The sequence below is a fragment of the Heliangelus exortis genome, chromosome 27 (genome assembly GCF_036169615.1).
Source record: "Heliangelus exortis chromosome 27, bHelExo1.hap1, whole genome shotgun sequence".
NCBI lineage: Eukaryota > Metazoa > Chordata > Aves > Apodiformes > Trochilidae > Heliangelus > Heliangelus exortis.
The window spans coordinates 3919073-3934675 of record NC_092448.1 but is presented as its reverse complement, the minus strand read 5'-3'; the positions used below and the strand labels follow the sequence as shown (position 1 = coordinate 3934675).

Here is a 15603-nt window from a genome sequence, read left to right as displayed (position 1 = left end):
GGACCCCCCAGGGATGGATCCCCCAGGGTGGATCCCCAGGAATGGATCCCTAAGGATGGACCCTCCCAGGATGGATCCCTAGGGATGGACCCCTAGGGATGGATCCCCAGGGATGGACTCCCCATGGATGAATCCCCACTGATGGATCCCTAGGGATTGATCCCTAAGGATGGACTCCCCAGGGATGAATCCCTAGGGATGGATCCCCACTGATGGATCCCTAGGGATGGATCCCCAGGAATGGACTCCCCATGGATGAATCCCCACTGATGGATCCCTAGGGATTGATCCCTAAGGATGGACTCCCCAGGGATGAATCCCTAGGGATGGATCCCCACTGATGGATCCCTAGGGATGGATCCCCAGGGATGGACCCCCCAGGGATGTATCCTCAGGGATGAATCCCCACGGATGGATCCCTAGGGATGGACCCCCCAGGGATGGATCCCCCAGGGTGGATCCCCAGGGATGGATCCCTAGGGATTGATCCCTAAGGATGGACCCCCCCAGGGATAGATCCATAAGGATGGATCCCTAAGGATGGACCCCCCAGGGATGGATCCCCAAGGGTGGATCTCTAGGGATGAATCCCCACTGATGGATCCCCACGGATGGACCCCCCAGGGATGGATCCCCAGGGATGGATCCCCCACAGATGGATCCCTAGGGATTGATCCCTAAGGATGGACCCCCCAGGGATGGATCCCTAAGGATGGATCCCTAAGGATGGCCCCCCCCAGGGATGGATCCCCAAGGGTGGATCCACCCTGGATGGATCCCTAAGGATGGACCCCCCAAGGATGGATCCCTAGGGATGAATCCCCACTGATGGATCCCCACGGATGGACCCTCTAGGGATGGATCCCCAGGGTGGATCCCCCAGGGATGAATCCCCACTGATGGATCCCCCACGGATGGATCCCTAGGGATGGATCCCCAGGGATGGATCCCTAAGGATGGCCCCCCCCAGGGATGGATCCCCAAGGGTGGATCCCCACTGATGGATCCCCACGGATGGACCCCCCAGGGATGGATCCCCAGTGATGGATCCCCACTGATGGATTCCCCCACGGATGCATCCCTAGGGATGGATCCCCAAGGGTGGATCCCTAAGGATGGACCCCCCAGGGATGGATCCCCCAGGGTGGATCCCCAGGGATTGATCCCTAAGGATGGACCCCCCAGGGATGGATCCCTAAGGATGGATCCCCCCAGGGATGGATCCCCAAGGGTGGATCCCCAGGGATGGATCCCTAAGGATGGACCCCCCAGGGATGGATCCCTAGGGATGAATCCCCACTGATGGATCCCCAGGGATAGACCCCCCAGGGTGGATCCCCCAGGGATGGATCCCCCAGGGATGGGGGGTGGGTTTGAAAGCCCCGTGCCTCAGTTTCCCCAGGGAGGGGGCCGGGGGGGGGCAGGGAGGTGACAGAAGCGCCTTTCACAGCCTGGGAGTGACTCGGGGAATCTGAAATTCCGCAGCTGCTGAGCCGGCCCGGAGCGAGGGAGGGGTGAGTGGAGGTTTGGCTGAATCATCCTCTCGGATTCCCATTCCCCGGGCGGCAACTGGAGGAGGGGGGGTGGGGGGTGGAGAGAAAGGAAAAAAAAAAAAAAAAAAGATTTGGGGTTGATTTATTATTTTTTTAATCCCCCCCCCCCCCCGTGGCAAAGGTGGGGAGGAAGGAGGTGGCTGGCAGGGTTCTGCCAGGGAAAAACGAGTCAGCAGCAGAGTGACTCAGCTGGGAGGAGGAGATGAAGCAAGGCCCAGGGTTCTGCTGGGGGGGCTGCAGGGGGGTGGGGTGGGGTGGGATGGGATGGGATGGGATGGGATGGGATGGATGGGATGGATGGGATGGGATGGAAGGGATGGGATGGGATGGGATGGATGGGATGGTGAGCACAGTAGCATGATGGGCATGGTGGGAAGAGATGGGATGGTGACCACTGCAGGGTGGGATGGGATGGGATGGGATGGGATGGGATGGGATGGGATGGGAAGGATGGGATGGGATGGGATGGGATGGGATGGGATGGGATGGGATGGGATGGGATGGGATGGATGGGATGGGATGGGATGGGATGGGATGGGATGGATGGGATGGGATGGGATGGGAGGGATGGGATGGGAGGGATGTGATGGGATGGGATGGGATGGGATGGGATGGGATGGGATGGGATGGGATGGGATGGGATGGGATGGGGTGGGATGGATGGGATGGGATGGACGGGAGGGATGGGAGGGATGGGATGGTGAGCACAGTAGCATGATGGGCATGGTGGGAAGAGATGGGATGGTGACCACTGCAGGGTGGGATGGGATGGGATGGGATGGGATGGGATGGGATGGGAAGGATGGGATGGGATGGGATGGGATGGGATGGGATGGGATGGATGGGATGGGATGGGATGGGATGGGATGGGATGGATGGGATGGGATGGGATAGGATTGATGATGGGATGGATGATGGGATGGGATGGGATGGGATGGGATGGGATGGGATGGGATGGGAAGCACAGTAGGATGGGAAGCACAGGTGGGATGAGATGATGGGATGGGATGGGATGGGATGGGATGGGATGGGATGGGATGGGATGGGAAGCACAGGTGGGATGAGATGGTGGGATGGTGACCACTGCAGGGTGGGATGGGATGGGATGGGATGGGATGGGATGGGATGGGATGGGATGGGATGGAATGGAATGGATGGTGAGCACCCAGCCAGCAGAAGTGTGGTGGTTGGGGTGTGACCCCCTCCCCTTTGGGGGAAACTGAGGCACAACAAATCCCATCGCACACCCCTCCAAATTCCAGCCCCAGGAAGACCAAGTGGAGGGGCTCCTCCATCTCCACCATTCTCATTTTTGGGTGGGGAGGGGAAGTCTTCTGTGGGGTTTGGTCGATCTCGGCAGCTTTTGGGGTGACTCCTGTGGCTCAAGAGTTTTCCTCCCTTCTCCTCTCTCCCCTCCCAGCCCGAAGATGCTGGACACCATCAGCAGTCAGTACGACTCCTTCATCTACTGGAGGTTGCCCATCCCACGGCTGGAGCTGGAGGAGCTGGAGGGTTTGGGTTTGGGCGAGGTGGCCCTCTACAAGCCCAAAGGAGGCCTGGGCAAGCTGGGTGGCCAGCGGGGCCTCCTCAGCGGGGACATCCCCGAGGAAGAAGAAGAGGAAGAGGAGGAGGAGGAGGAGACTCTGCTGCAGTTCAACAGCTTCAACTTCTGGAGAGCTCCCATCGCCACCATCAGCTCCTTGGATTTCGATTTAATTTGAAGCTTTCCCCTCCTCCCCCCCCTTTCTCCTCGTCCCCCTCCCCACCCCCTCTTTGCCTTCGGTTTTCTTCTCCCTTTGGCTCTGGTTTTTTTTTTTTGGGTTTGGTTTCTGGGTGACATCGTGGATTGACCCAGCGGCTCCCCCCAAACCTGAGGGGCTCCCCCCAAACCTCTCCTCCCCCTTTTCCATCTTTTTTCCCCTTCTTGCAGTGATGCTGGAAGCAGGGGGGACACAGCACGGGGGGCAAAGAGGAGGGGAAGGGGCAGAAACCCCCATCCCATTGCCCCCCATCTGCCCAGCAGCCTCTTCAGGAGGTCCCCGGGGGGGTTTCTGCTCCCTCCCCACGCTGGAGCTCGTTTTTCTTCTGCTTTTTTAAGAAACTCATCAGTGCAAAGGGAGCGGTGCCGGGCTGGTGGGAATCGACGTGAGAATTTAGGTTGATCTGGCACCAAAATGAGAAAGAACACCCCGGTTCCCCACCTAATTGACCCCTTTAAAATTCATCAAGGGCAAAAAAAAAAAACCAAAACGCTGTGTTCACTCCAAGTAGAAACCTGGAGTTCCCCCCCCGGGGAGTTTTTCACCTTCGCTGTCTGCAGGCTGAGGTTTATTTTTTGAGCGTCATCTCAAAAAAAAAAAAAAAAAAAAGGAGGAAAAAAAAACCCCAACCCAACCCAGAATAATTTTTGGTTTTCAAACAATTTTTTTTTAAATTTTTACCAAGTAGGATTTTCTGGGAAAATGATTATGACCAGTTTGTCTTCCTGAATGTGGATTTCTGGGGGGTTTCGTTGGGGGGGAGTTGAGCAACTGTGAGAGTTGGGAGGGCGAGGCTGAGGCAACTTTTAAAAGCGCCCCAAAAAAAGGCAAATATTGGAAAAACCTGTGCTCTAGAATGGAAACGGGACCTCAGTTCTCCTGTAACCTCCAGAAATGACCCAGCCTGCTGACCTGGAACCACCCGTGTGAAACCAGAGGGGAAAAATGTAAAGTGCCCCATGCAGAGCTGCTTGATTTCTGTTCCCAGCTGGGAAAACCCGCAAGAGGTATTTATTATGAAACTTTAAATAAAATTATTTGAAAAGCGTTGTTGCTGTGGACACCGAAAAAAAAAAAAAATTTTTTTTCTTTCCGTCGTTTGCCCTTAATCTCTTCATGGTGAGCTGAGAACTGAGGGGAGGACGCGTCCCCACCCCTTTGCAAGACGCTGTGGAGGATTCAAGTGTGAAAAAAACTAAGCCCAAGGGATTACTTCCATTTAAGAACATGAAGGGCCTCACTTAAGCTTCAGCTTCTCCAAACTCCCACAGGAAAACGCCTCAGAAGAGGCAAGAGGCCCCAGGGGTTTTACATTTACCTCAGAACAGGCACCCGAGGGGCAACGCATCACTACAAGGGGGGCTTGGGCATCCTGAGGAGAGCACAGGTGTAGGCAGGAAGGCGAGACAGAGGCACACAAACTTTATTTATATTTATAGATTTATAAACACAGAGCTGCCTACAGACCCCGCAGCCTTGCGACCCCTGAGCTGTCTGAGGGAAACGCCGCCGCCTCCACCCTTTTATACTTGGCGCCCAAACGCCTCTGCCGGAACTAACTGCAGGGGCGCATCACCCTCATCCGCCTTCGCACTGCGAGCCTGCTAGAGAAAATACTCCCCTTTTAAGGGCACCCCGTTGCTCGCCGCCCTCCTCCAGACCCCGTAGTCGGGGAGGGAAGTGGGAAAGAGCAGGAAGAACCCCCTGACCTCGCTCTTTGCAGCGGAAAAGAGGGGAGGCCCACCCGCCCCTTTCCCCCGCGGACTCTGGTTGTTGCGTAGCCAATGTATTCTTCCGCCTCCACCTCAGGCAGCCACTTCCGGGTCCGTCCATTTTGTGCGTGGCTGCGGGAGGGAGCGGGAGGAGCCCGGGAGGAGCCCGGGAGGGGAAGGAGGAGCTGGGAAGGGAAGGAGGAGCTGGGTAAGGGGTGGGGGGCGGGGGGCGGTGCCGTGAGCCCAGAACAGCCGCGTGCCTTGGGGGGACCCGAGCCGGCGCGTGAGTGGGGCCGGGGGGGACCCCCATGAGGGGAGGGGTTGGGGGGGGCACCCACACATCCCCCCCCTACAAACCCCCCCGTGAGGGCAGGGGGTGGGGGGCTTTAGAGGAGTTGGGGGAAAAACCAAAAAGGATTTGGGGGCCTCGGAGGTGCTGCTAGGGACAGAGAGTGGTTTGTGGGTGAGGTCATGGATGAAGTCAGGCTTGGAGGGGGTTGGCACAGCAGGCACTGAGGAAAAAATGCTGGAGCTGAGTGGTGCCAGGGTTGTGCTGTGCTGGGAATCAAGAGGGACTCTGTGCTGGGTCTGCTGAGCTCAGCTGGGGGTTCTGATCCAGGGCTGACCTGCAAACACTGCCTGCAGGCTTGTTTGACCCTCTGCCAGCCCAGAAGAGGGCAGAGAGAGTGTCTGGGAGGTGAAGTCATGTTCTGAAAGCACTTGGAAAAAAAAAAAAAATTAATAAAGCACTGCTATGTTTGCTCTTGCAGGTTCTGCTCTTGGAACTGGATCCACATGGGCAAGTCTTGGTGTCCGTGCAAGGTGCTGCCGAGGTAAGGGGGAGTGTGGCCCAGGGTGCTGCCTTCCCTGGGTGCTTCAGGGGACCAAAAAAAAAAAAAAAAAAAATTATAAAAATTGATGCCTGTTTATCAATGGAGTTGGGCTCTGCCCTGATGGCACTGGGCTTACTCCTGATGGTGCTCCCAGGTGGGCTGTAGTTGCACAGAGCTTTCAGTCTGTCTCACTGCTTTTTTTTTTTCTTTTCTTTTTTTCTTTTTTTTTGTTGTCTGTGTGTTTGTGTTTTCCTTTTCTTCTGCCACCTTTTCAAGCAGCTTTCAGCAAGCCCTTGTTCCCATGTCCCAAGATGTCCCTGGTGGACCTAGGGAAGAGGCTGCTCGAGGCCGCTCGCAAGGGCGAAGATGACGAAGTGCGGGAGCTGATGGCCCGCGGGGCTCCCTTCACCACTGACTGGGTATGGCTGGACCTGGAAGGGTGCAAACTGGGAGCTGGAGCAGGAAAAGTGGGGTGTGGAGTGGCAAAAAATGCACCCCTGGTGTTCTCTGGCAGAAGGGATTCCACGGAGCAGTCGTGGCTGGGAAGGATCCCTGAGGTCACCGAGTCCCGGCGCTTGGAAAGAAACCAAGATGTGGAAAGATTGGTGTCTTGTCTTGTCCACCAGGGCTGCACAGTGCCCAGGGAGGATGAGATAAATGATGAATTAAGAGAAATGATTAATTAGGTCAAATGAGAAGAACTGTTCAACTCCCAGTGCTAGGAAATTGGTTGCAGAGTGCTTTGTTGCATTGATTAAACTCGTCTCTGGGTTTGTTGGGGTTTTGTTTCCTTAAAAAAAACAAAAAAACCAAAGCAGTGAAACAAGAGAGAGCCTGGAAATGTTGTAATGTTGCCCTTTTCTGAACAGCAATGAAATCATCTCTCCCAGTATGAAGACCTTTAGAGGTCCCACCCAACCCAAAATGTTCTCTGGTTCTGTGGTACAGAACCTCTTCTGCTGGGGTCTGGAAAAGCAGCTCAGTGATAAACAGAGGAAATCAAAGCGTGTTTGAGCTTTGAGTTAGCAGATAATGCAAAGATCCCTGAAAAATTATTGGATGTGCAGCCTCTTACTTCCAAGTGGAGACAAAAAAAAAAGGTTTAAATTGATTTTCTCAGAAGCTTTGTTGTTTTAATTGCTGCCGGGCGGGGTGGTTTCTGTGCTTGTCCTCTCTGGCTGCGAGCTGGCAGTTGAATTACCATTTCAGCAGTTGAATTACCATTTCAGCAGTTAAATTACCAGCTCAACAGTTAAATTACCACATTACCTCTGAATTAACCCTGCAGCTTGGGACATCCCCCCTTCACCTGGCAGCCCAGCACGGGCATTATTCCACTGCTGAGGTGCTGCTGCGAGCCGGGGTCAGCAGGGACGCGCGGACCAAGGTGGACCGGACCCCCCTGCACATGGCTGCAGCTGATGGCCACGCTCACATCGTGGAGCTGCTCATTAGGGTAAGGTTAGGAGGTCAGGGATGGCTCAGAGGTCTGAGGGATGATGTGGGGCTGATGATGGTTCCTTCTTTTCCTGCAGAGCGGGGCTGATGTCAACGCCAAGGACATGCTGAAGATGACGGCGCTGCACTGGGCGACCGAGCGCAACCACCGCGACGTGGTGGAGCTGCTCCTCAAGCATGGAGCTGATGTCCACGCTTCCAGCAAGTTTGATAAGTCAGCTTTTGATATTGCTTTGGACAAAAACAATCCGGAGACCCTGATGATGCTACAGGTGGGTTGGGGGAATGAAGAACTTGGGGGATTCCCTCACCCGAGTGTCTGCTCGGGCTCCGAGTTTTATCACCACGTGGGGTTGGGGGGTTGGTGACCAACCTGAGTCACAGCTTTTGTGCTGGTGACCCTGATGTGCTGGCAGAGAGAAATAATCTGCCTCTAAAATGTGCAGAACAGCACAGAAAGTGTGACCAGAGCCTGCCTGACCCTGCTCTCCCTCCTAGGAAGCGATGCAGAACCAGGTCAGCGCTCACCCGGATAGAGCAGAGCCCGGGGCCAACACTGTGACTGTCACCTCCCCCTTTATTCTGACACCAGGGGAAATCCTCAACCTGGCTGGCCTGATGTCTTCAGCAAACACCAAAACAGCCTCAGGTGAGTTTGTTCTGTGACCTTGACTTCAAGAAAAAGCTCCTCAGGCTGCTCACCAGTAGAGGGCAGACGGTTATTTAGTAGAGGAAAAGTGAAATTCAGGCAAACACACCCAAGGGCTGCTTCCTGCCTCAGTTTTTTGGCCGTCGAAGGTAACAAAGCAGATTTGTAGCCACTGTAAATAAAGGTGGTTCCACTGTGACAAAAGCAGAGCTCAGCTGTGGGGCTGCTCCAGGCCTGGTACCAGCTTGAGAAAGTGGCTCTGGCTGACTGTGAGGGAGGAATAATGAGAATTATTGCCTGTGCCAAATCCCCAGCACTACAGAGCAGCTGGGGACGAGTTTGTTTTGCTCTTTACTGGCTACAAGAGTTGGACGAGGGTTCTGCTCTACGTAAACACTGAGTAAGGAAGCTGCAGAATAAGCAGGTCTGCTGGGGCTGGAGCTTACTCCTTATCAATTAGGTTCCTCATGTTCTGTCAGTGTTACTTTGGTGGGGAAAACACTTTTAACCTAAACCTGAGTGTGAGTTCTTTTTGGGTAATTCCAGTTCTTGTAATAAATCTTCTTAAAAGTGAATTTTCTGTACTTGGGGAAATCCAAACCATTGTTTCTTTTCAGTCTCAAGGAGGCTACTAAATACAAGCTTTGGGAAGCTATTTGGCCTCATCCTGCAAACACTTCTGCATGTGAGTAATTCTTTGGTTAGTGGGACTGTTCACATGCCTGAATGTTTGCTTGTCAGCTAGAAAATGCTTTGAAAATATTAAATAGTCATTTTGGATTCCCCCTGGACCTCTCTGCTTGGCCACAGCAACTTCAGCCTTGCTCTCAAAGCTTTTTGGGGCTGCTCAAAGCTTTGGGGCACTGCCAAATCCTAATTTAGAAGGGGGAAAAATGACCCAAAGTCTTTTTCCTCACAGGCTGAAGAGGAAAATAAAAAAAAAGGTGGTGTCATCACCTTCACTCCAGGATATTCCACCAACTCAAAGGGATTAACTTGAGGTTTTTTTATACCCCTGGCCATGGTTGGTGTCTCCTGGTGTGAATACAGCTCTTCAGTTGAAATCATTCTCCTTTTTCCATCCCTTCAGCCACAGCTGATTTATTCTCCACATCTGACAGGGCTAAAATACCCTGGGTTTGTCTCTCATGAGAGTACCTGGTGTCTCCTGCCATGTCAGGAGGGGTTTTTTTTTCTCATTTCCCACAAGAGGGCATCAACGACTGCTCCTTCAGTGTAACAGAAATCTCTTCTTTGACACTTGGGGCCAAGAATTGTTCTTGTCTCTTTTCAGTGATGGGAGATGTGGGGAATTTAAAAGATTCCTCTGTGAAATCAGGGGCTGGTGGGAAAGGGAAAAGAGGTTGCAAGGGAAAGGAAAGAGGTGAAAAGGGTTAAGGCAGGGGAACTTGAGGTGAACTTCCCTTTGTGTGCTTGTAATCTGTTTATCTGCACTGGCAGTGAGGTACAGGATCTCTTTTTTTCCTCTTTTTTTATTTTTTTTTTTTAAGAGGGATTGTGGGTTCTCTGCACTGAGCTTGCTCCCCTTGGGTTAATTTCCTGCTCCATTCTTCTGCAGTCTGCCTGGGAATAGGAATTACTGTGGTCAATTGGAGGAAGAAACATTGTTTTTTTGGAAGCCAGAAGGCTTCTGTTTATCTCAGACAAATCAATACCCCCTTGCCCTAACCCTGGGCTTTCCCCCTCTAACCCTGAGAGAGGAGAGGAAGAAAAAAGGGCCCCAGGGTGTTGAAATGAGGCAGCCAAGGGAGCAAAAAGGCTCCTTGTGTGTGCTGAAGCCCTTGGGCCATGAGGAGCCTCCACTTGGAGGCTTTCCCAGGCAAGGGAGAAGGTGGGTGCTGGAATTCAGCAAACCAGATGAACAAATTCTTTAGGTTTTGCAGGAGTTTTTTTTTCTTGCCAAGCCAGGAGCAGCCAGGGGGTTCCAGAACATCTGCCTGGGGCTTGGAAAGTTGTCCAGGTCTCCTGGCCAGGGCTCCAACATGCCAGGTAGCCCTGTAGCCTGCCTTGCTGTGCTCCTCACACCACAACTGGAGCAGCAACTGGCTTCACATCCCCTGTCCTTTTTGTCACCTTTTTTAGAAAGACCTTGGACGTTCACTTTATTGATTAAAAGTCACGTGAAATACCCACCCTGCCCCAAAAATCAATGCAGAGCCCTTCTTTGCAGTTAGGAAAAACATTTCTGGTGAAAACTGATCCCCTGGGAAAACACTCCATGCCTCGTGTCTTCACAGAACCACAGAAAGAAGAGGGAACTCATTTGTTCAAAGGGAGTGGTGGGAATCGAGTTAACTTTGCAGAAAGCATCAACCCCACTCCCCTCCTGAGAACCCCCCTGAGCTCCCCTGGCTCAGTTTGGGCCAAACCTGCTTTGCTCATTCACCTTCCCCGGGGGATAATGAAGGTGGAAGAGGCAGAGGACACGAGCACAAACCTCTTTCTTGAAAGAAATCACCTCTTTCATCCATGTGGCTTGAGCCTGAGGAGAAGTGGTGGCCAGCAGGGTAACTACAGCTGGAAATGTTCCCACCTTGCTTGGTGGATGTTTTCCACATGAAATTTGATTTATTTTTTTTTTAATTTTTTGTTTATTTGTTTGTTTGTTTGTTTTGGGTTTGGTTTTTTTGTTTCTTCTAACTTTTTGGTTGGTTGGTTGGTTTTTTTTTTAACCCCTGCTCTGCTCTCTCTCAAGGCGAGGCCCTTTCCACACTTGCAAGAGAGGCACCTCTGGTGAAAAATGACCCATTGGGAGCCTGGGAGATGCTTCCTGCCTCATCTCTTGCTCTCTAGATGGTGACAGTGTTGCAGTCTGTGCCCTTGGGGTCGGGCAGGTCCTGCCACCCCCTTCCTTTCTCTCCTCTTTCCCAGCAGGTGACTCCTCCACCACCTCAGTTCTCGCCACCCTCGCAGCCCTGGCTGAGGTCTCGGCGCCGCTCGCCAGCTCCAGGGGAGACACAGGTAGGGGAGGTCCCAACCTGGGTCATTCTAGCCAGGAAATAGCAGGGAATTCAAGATGTGGAAGTGAATTTTCCTCCTCGTGGTAAGGAAGGGATATCAATAATTATTTATGAAGCAGTGGGTTGCTTTGGGTGGATTATTTACTTGTTAAAATCCCATCTCGGAGTTAATTAAAGACCAAAGACTGTGACCAGTAGAAGTGACTTAATTTAATTTTTAATTTAACCACCACATCTGGTCCTGCCATCACAGTGTGGTGTTCTTGCTTTGCTTTAACAATTACATAAAAAAGAAACAAAAAACCCTCAAGGCTCCAGAACACGAGTTTCGTTCTGTATGAACGTAGATAAATATTTGTTTAGGAAGGAAATTGTCTGAAATGTTTTCTGTCCCCAGCTCACTGTAAAACAGTGGTAACCAACCAGTGTTTTGAGTCTCTTGAGGCTTTTCCTTACGGGAAGATTTGGTGTTTTGTTTGGGTTTTGTTTTTTAATGACCTTTTCCTGCTCTGTTCACAGACTGCGACGCTCGACCTTTAATTCACTTCAGCTTCAGGAATTTGATAAACACTGAAGTTGAGATAATCCTTTCACCTTGGAATTCATTTCTTCCCCTCACACCTCAGCATTTTTTCCTAGAGACAGGGAGCACTTTGCCTCCTTTCAGTGCCACACCACTGATTCCTTGACCCTCCAAGCTCAAACTTTTTCCTCTTTGGCAGCGATGTTGCCGATCACCTCCCCTCTGTTTCCTGCCCTGGGAAGCAGGATGCAGCCCAGGCTTTGCAGTCCTGATTATTTGTGCCAGCCCCACAAAAAAAAAAATAAAAAATAATAATCCCAAGGAGCTGAACTGCTCTGCAGTCACCCAGCCAAGCTAAACAGGCTCCTCCTGGCTGCTGGGGCCACCAGGCTTGAGGCACCAGGAGAGTTGTTTTTTGGTGGGTGGTTTGTCTTGGTTAGAGCTGGGGGAAGGGAGGTGGAAGGAAGCTTTGCAGGGCCAGGGCTGCTCAGCAGCTGCCTGCAGCAGCTCCAGGGTTTTTAATTCAATGAGCAGACTTATGAATTGACACACAAAAGGCTGGGTTTACTCCACCAGGCTTGGTTTTTGCTGAGGTTTAGTGGAGTTTATTTTCCCCTGCTTAACGCTTCGTGTGTTTCCAGCTTGGTTTTCATTAGCAGCATCCCAGGAGCCTCAGGTCGCTCACTTGAGCTCTCACTTCAGTTTCTATTGCAGGAAGAGAGAAGGAAACACTGATTTTTTTATTTTTTTTTTATTTTGTTTTGTTCTGTTTTGGTACTTCCAAGGTAAGGAGGAGGAAACCCTGGATCCCGTGGCGGGTGGCAGCGGGGGGCAGCACATCATCACCTTCCTCCCCAAGGGGCTGTCCCTGGACAGTCTGCAGACACCCACCCCCACGGGGGGCCTGGGCCAGCCCTTCATCCTCACCCTGCAGGAGGGGCAGCAAGGTAAGGAGAGGGGCTGGACCTGGAAGGATTAATTAGCTGCAGGAAGGTGGAGCCCATGAAGGCCGCGGGGCTGGTGGGATCCTGCTGGTCGGTGCTGAGGCTGGGACAGATCTGTTCCTGTTGGCTCCAGGATGGGTTAAAATCAGCCAGTGACTTGTTTGGGGATGAATTCACACTGCCAGGCTTGGGTCTGCACGTGGAAAACAAAGCTCCTTCAGCAGGAGGAGGAGTGGTGAGGGAGCTGCTGTCTCCTTGGCAAGGACAATTCCTTTGTCCCATGATGAACTTCCTGGTCAGGGAGTAAATTACTCAAGCCATGAAACTGCAGCTGGTACCTTTAGCACTGACTCCATAATTATCTTAAAACTGACTCTGTTAGCTTAAATACCCTTTTTCCTCCTGGAACTCCAGGTAGATCATAGCCCAGGGTGAGCTAATCCATCAGTTTTACAAGACAAATGTAAATGATGTTCAGTAAAGCAGGGCAGAGCTCCAGAGCACTCCCACGGGGAATTTTTGTTTCCTCAAGGGCTGTAATTCCCCAGCCTTGTCTGGTTCCTTCAGCCTGTCCCACAGATACTCCATGATTTGGATTAAGGTTGGTGCAGAAAAAAAAAAAAGAGGATTAGAGGGGGAAGCAGAGCAGCTCTCCTGTGACACGCAGACAGTGTTACACTGCCAGGTGGGTGATGGGCTCCCACGAGTGAAAAGCAGTTTCTCTAAAGCTTGTTTAATTATTCAGAATTATTTGCCAAATTGCTACAAATAATTCCTGGCTTGGAACCCACTCTCAGCCTAAAGGGAGACAAAGGGAGAACTGTGCTGGTAGCACCACTGCCTGCAGCTCACGTGGTGCTTTTCTCCTCCTTGGTTGGATGATTTCTTGCTGCTGGCTTCCCAAAGTGAGAACCCCACGTTTGCAGCTTTAAAATGTGTTTGTTCTCTGGAGTATTTGCAAGCTTTTTAAAGCTGCTTCAGAGCTCAGCACTGGGACTGTTGTGTATTGGAAAATTTCAAGAGGAGAATTATCTCTTCCTCTTGCTTTTAGCCTGTCTCAGATGTTACTGAGGCATCAAAATGATTGTTTTAACCTCGTGTGTTTTTCCAAGATGCCAATCTTTGACTTTGGGTCCTGGCAGTGACATTTCTGGGTGAAATACTGAGGGGTTTTCTAAGCCTTGAGTAAAGAAAAGTGGAAACCCAGGCTGGAGCTTCTCTCTGGGTCTCCTTTTTTCTCACTGAGTGCAGAGAAGCCTCTCAGGAAACATCTGACACTGTGCAATTTGTCACCTTCTGATTTTTTTTTCAGTTTTAACTGTACCTGCTGGTCAGGTGGCAGAAGAGGCTGTTCTGGATGATGCAGAAGAGGGAGAAGAGCCCCTGGCCAAGAAAAAAAGAGTGGAACCAAGTGTAGATGACTCAAAGGAAGACAAGGTAGCTGCTCCTGCTTGTAACTTTGCCACCTGGAGGAAGTGGGGCTCCTGCTCTGCCAAAGTCACCTCCTTGCTCTCCCCACACGAGAGGAGCAAAGCTCTGCCCAGGGCAGGCAGGAGCAAGGAGCTCAAATCACTTGCTGAAACTCAAGGTTTTTAGATGAGTTTTGGGAGCAAGGAGCTCAATCACTTGCTGAAAGTCAAGGTTTTTAGATGAGTTGGGAGCAAGGAGCTTAATCACTTGCTGAAAGTCAAGGTTTTTAGATGAGTTGGGAGCAAGGAGCTCAATCTCTTGCTGAAAGTCAAGGTTTTTAGATGAGTTGGGAGCAAGGAGCTCAATCTCTTGCTGAAAGTCAAGGTTTTTAGATGAGTTGGGAGCAAGGAGCTCAATCTCTTGCTGAAATTCAGGTTTTTTAGATGAGTTGGGAGCAAGGAGCTCAATCTCTTGCTGAAACTCAAGGTTTTTAGATGAGTTGGGAGCAAGGAGCTCAATCTCTTGCTGAAACTCAAGGTTTTTAGATGAGTTGGGAGCAAGGAGCTCAATCTCTTGCTGAAACTCAAGGTTTTTAGATGAGTTGGGAGCAAGGAGCTCAATCACTTGCTGAAACTCAAGGTTTTTAGATGAGTTGGGAGCAAGGAGCTCAATCTCTTGCTGAAACTCAAGGTTTTTAGATGAGTTGGGAGTAAGGAGCTCAATCTCTTGCTGAAACTCAAGGTTTTTAGATGAGTTGGGAGCAAGGAGCTCAATCTCTTGCTGAAACTCAAGGTTTTTAGATGAGTTGGGAGCAAGGAGCTCAATCTCTTGCTGAAACCCAAGGTTTTTAGATGAGTTGTGGCCATTTAGTGAGATTTCTTTAGGATTTCCTGTCGAAGCACAACCCTTGGGTGTCAGCCAGGTCTCAGCTCCTCCTGGAGGTGCAGGAATGACTCCCAGCCCTCTGCTGAACACTCTCCCCCAGGTCAGGCTTCCAGTGGGGCCTCTCCCAATTTTTCTTTTCTTGCAGGGCAGTGGGGAAGTGCAGGAGATGGACGGGACGGCTCGGGAATATCACAGCCAGCTCCAAAAGAAGGAGCAGGAGGCTGAGGAATACCTCACCACGGTGGCCCTGGGGAGGGAGCAGCCCCAGGAGGCTGAGGAGATGGTGCTGGAGGAGGTCACTGAGGTTGAGTCCCTGGTGGTGACCTCAGAAGACACCAAGGGATCCGTGCTGACCCTGCTGGAATCGGAGCAGCCGGCAGGAATCGCCGTGGAAACTGTGACTTCCTAATCCTTGGGGATTGGCTGGGTTTTGTAAAGGAAAACGATGGGGGTTTTTAGTTTTTATTTTTATATTTGTTTGTTGCTGTCAGATTCAGGTGCTAGGGGCAGGGGGTGTTGGGAGCAGAGGGCTCAAAGCCCCCCCCCCCACCCCATCCAAGCTTCTCCAACCGCTCGCGGCGTTAACTCTGCTTCCAGCCCGGTGCCAAAAAGGGCTTTTAAAGCTTCAGCCTTAAACTGGAAGCTTTTGCACAAATTTTTAGCCAGGGACTGACCTGTGAGAGCTGATTTGGTGATGTCAATACCTGCATTGTTGGGGAGAGGGGAAAAAATACCTCGGAGCAGCTGGGATTATCCCTCAGCACTGGAACCAGAATTGCTCCCTTCACACTGAGTGAGCATCTCTGTGCCCTTGGGACCAGCTGTCCCTTGTTCCCTTTCAGCTAGAAAAGGGAATTGCAGGTTCTTTTTCTTCCAAAAAGCACAAATCTTGATA

At 51.6% G+C, this 15603-nt stretch overlaps 2 protein-coding genes across 6 annotated transcripts; both read left to right on the top strand.

Moving 5' to 3' along the window:
- Window positions 1–1627: 1627 nt before the first annotated feature.
- Window positions 1628–4363, top strand: MLLT11 (MLLT11 transcription factor 7 cofactor). The gene is made up of 2 exons (XM_071726855.1): window positions 1628–1772; window positions 2974–4363. Exons 1-2 carry the CDS (start codon window positions 1756–1758, stop codon window positions 3272–3274), a joined length of 318 nt encoding a protein of 105 aa, XP_071582956.1. The 5' UTR covers window positions 1628–1755; the 3' UTR covers window positions 3275–4363.
- Window positions 4364–5702: 1339 nt separating this feature from the next.
- On the top strand, window positions 5703–15172 carry GABPB2 (GA binding protein transcription factor subunit beta 2). 5 transcript variants are annotated; one of them, XM_071727356.1, is made up of 9 exons: window positions 5703–5858; window positions 6138–6277; window positions 7147–7314; window positions 7394–7588; window positions 7815–7965; window positions 10861–10947; window positions 12255–12416; window positions 13726–13850; window positions 14854–15172. In XM_071727356.1, exons 1-9 carry the CDS (start codon window positions 5780–5782, stop codon window positions 15115–15117), a joined length of 1371 nt encoding a protein of 456 aa, XP_071583457.1. In that variant the 5' UTR covers window positions 5703–5779; the 3' UTR covers window positions 15118–15172. The 5 variants fall into 5 exon arrangements, with proteins under 5 accessions (XP_071583457.1, XP_071583456.1, XP_071583460.1 ...); XM_071727355.1 differs by having other exon boundaries at window positions 10858–10947; XM_071727357.1 differs by having other exon boundaries at window positions 5709–5858; window positions 6135–6277; window positions 10858–10947; window positions 13726–14001; window positions 14667–15172.
- The last annotated feature ends 431 nt before the right edge of the window (window positions 15173–15603 follow it).

Coding starts and splice junctions, on each gene's coding strand:
- GABPB2 (XM_071727355.1), top strand. CDS start 5,780: ATGTTTGCTCTTGCAGGTTCTGCTCTTGGAACTGGATCCACATGGGCA. Junction 7,589..7,814: donor AGACCCTGATGATGCTACAG/GTGGGTTGGGGG, acceptor TCTCCCTCCTAG/GAAGCGATGCAGAACCAGGT. Junction 13,851..14,853: donor ATGACTCAAAGGAAGACAAG/GTAGCTGCTCCT, acceptor CTTTTCTTGCAG/GGCAGTGGGGAAGTGCAGGA.